Source organism: Pseudochaenichthys georgianus, unplaced genomic scaffold, assembly GCF_902827115.2.
Source record: "Pseudochaenichthys georgianus unplaced genomic scaffold, fPseGeo1.2 scaffold_1121_arrow_ctg1, whole genome shotgun sequence".
NCBI lineage: Eukaryota > Metazoa > Chordata > Actinopteri > Perciformes > Channichthyidae > Pseudochaenichthys > Pseudochaenichthys georgianus.
In genome coordinates this window covers 12501-15000 of record NW_027262072.1, presented here as the reverse complement: position 1 = coordinate 15000, position 2500 = coordinate 12501, and the positions used below count along the sequence as shown (strand labels likewise).

The 2500-nt window shown below is 48.1% G+C and overlaps 1 protein-coding gene across 1 annotated transcript in view; it reads right to left on the bottom strand.

The window, feature by feature from the left end:
- Positions 1-600: 600 nt before the first annotated feature.
- pyya (peptide YYa) overlaps positions 601-2500 on the bottom strand; it is a 12096-nt gene continuing 10196 nt past the window's right edge. The window contains exon 3 of the mRNA XM_034076913.1: positions 601-938. Coding sequence (XP_033932804.1) covers positions 914-938 — 25 coding nt within the window. The 3' untranslated portion in view covers positions 601-913. The remainder of the gene's footprint in view (positions 939-2500) is intronic.

Below are 2500 nucleotides of genomic sequence, written 5' to 3'. Positions count from 1 at the left end.
AGGGGACGTTCAAAGACTCAGCACTCCGAGTTATTACAAAGTGTCTACATTCTGGATTTTCCTCAAAATCACAACATTTGTCTGAAAATCACAAAATTCAGACTTTCCCCCCAAAATCTCTAAATTCTGAATGTTTCTCAAAATGTCAAACTTTTTTTTCTGAAAATCACAAAATTCGGACTTTCTCGGAAAAACTCACATTTCTAAAATAATTTTTTTTCTCAATATTCAGATTTTTTCTCAAAAGTCTCAATATTCAGATCTGTTTTCTGCAAATCGACCTTTGTGTTCTGTCAGTGAGAGTTATTCCATATAGCTTCCTCATGAGCTTCAGTCTGCAGTCCGGCTCATGTTCTGGTTCTTCTCGTTGCTCTTCATCGACTCATTTGTACCTTTTACTGAAAATCTAAAAATTCAGATTTTTCCAAAACATTCTGTATTTTCCCCAAATGTTGACTTTCTCTCAAAACTTCAAAATGTCACATTTTTCTGAAAATCTCGAAATTCTGACTTTTTCTGAAAATCTTAAAATTAGGGGAAAAAACCCTGAACTGAGAAAATCAGCGTTCCATCACAGAAAGCCACTCGTCACGCGCTGCCATCACACAGAACTGCTTTATTGAGTTATTCTGACAACACTTTTACATCAGCTAAACAAGAGTCTCCTCTATAACAGTAGAGGGGTGTTGATGCTCTCACACACACACACGCACGCACACGCACACACACACACGCACACACACACACACACACACAGACGGACACAGGTACACCTTCTGATTAATAGCTCTGATCTCATATATTGTTTTATATCAATAGTAAATTATGTACAGTTGTGTTGTAATGAGTGACATGTGAGTCGGGTCAGAGGTGAGAGGCACGAGTGGCCAGGTGCATCATGGGAGGAGAAGGATCACCACATGAGGGAGTCCTCGTACCTGTGGAGGGACACAGAGAAGAATCTTTAAATACAAATGATCGACATTCACACCTGAACAGACCCAGAGACAGCTTCCCCCCTCAGGCCATCAGACCGCTGAACCCCTGAGCTCTGTGACCTGCCTCCAGGTGCTCTAAACATCCCCCCCTCAGGCCATCAGACCGCTGAACCCCTGAGCTCTGTGACCTGCCTCCAGGTGCTCGAAACATCCCCCCCTCAGGCCATCAGACCGCTGAACCCCTGAGCTCTGTGACCTGCCTCCAGGTGCTCTAAACATCCCCCCTCAGGCCATCAGACCGCTGAACCCCTGAGCTCTGTGACCTGCCTCCAGGTGCTCTAAACATCCCCCCTCAGGCCATCAGACCGCTGAACCCCTGAGCTCTGTGACCTGCCTCCAGGTGCTCTAAACATCCCCCCCTCAGGCCATCAGACCGCTGAACCCCTGAGCTCTGTGACCTGCCTCCAGGTGCTCTAAACATCCCCCCCTCAGGCCATCAGACCGCTGAACCCCTGAGCTCTGTGACCTGCCTCCAGGTGCTCTAAACATCCCCCCTCAGGCCATCAGACCGCTGAACCCCTGAGCTCTGTGACCTGCCTCCAGGTGCTCTAAACATCCCCCCTCAGGCCATCAGACCGCTGAACCCCTGAGCTCTGTGACCTGCCTCCAGGTGCTCTAAACATCCCCCCCTCAGGCCATCAGACCGCTGAACCCCTGAGCTCTGTGACCTGCCTCCAGGTGCTCTAAACATCCCCCCCTCAGGCCATCAGACTGCTGAACCCCTGAGCTCTGTGACCTGCCTCCAGGTGCTCTAAACATCCCCCCCTCAGGCCATCAGACTGCTGGGGGGTTAGGTTGTGAATCGAGTGGCCCATGGTGGAGGTGGGGTTCTGGTATGGGCAGGCGTATGTATTGGACGATGAACACAGGCCACTCGATTCACAACATTACCCTACCCCTACCCCTACCCCTACCCCTCACACCAGATACTGACTGGTCTTCGGACCCCCCCTAACCCCCCCAATAAAGCAAACCTGCACGTTTCAGAGTGGCCTTCTATTATGGCCAGCCTAAGGCACACCTGTGCAATAACCATGCTGTCTGATCAGCATCTTGATATGCCACACCCGAGAGGTGGGATGGATTCTCTCGGCGAAGGAGAAGTGCTCACTGTCACACATTGTTTCAGATCTGTGAACAATAGTTGAGAGAAATGGTTATTTTGTGTTTATGGAACATGTTTTAGATCTTTGAGTTCATCTCGTGAGAAATGGGAGCAAAAACTAAAGTGTTGCGTTTATATTTTTGTTCAGTGTACATCTGATGCATTGTGGGAAGAGCTCAGGTCAGAAGAAGCTGCTGAGCGTCTGGTGATAACACCTTTGAATCTTTGAATTTTAATAGAATTTTTGAGACAATCAACATCCTGTCTCTATAGCAACATCCTGTCTCTATAGCAACATCCTGTCTCTATAGCAACATCCTGTCTATAGCAGCATCCTGTCTCTATAGCAACATCCTGTCTCTATAGCAGCATCCTGTCTCTATAGCAACATCCTGTC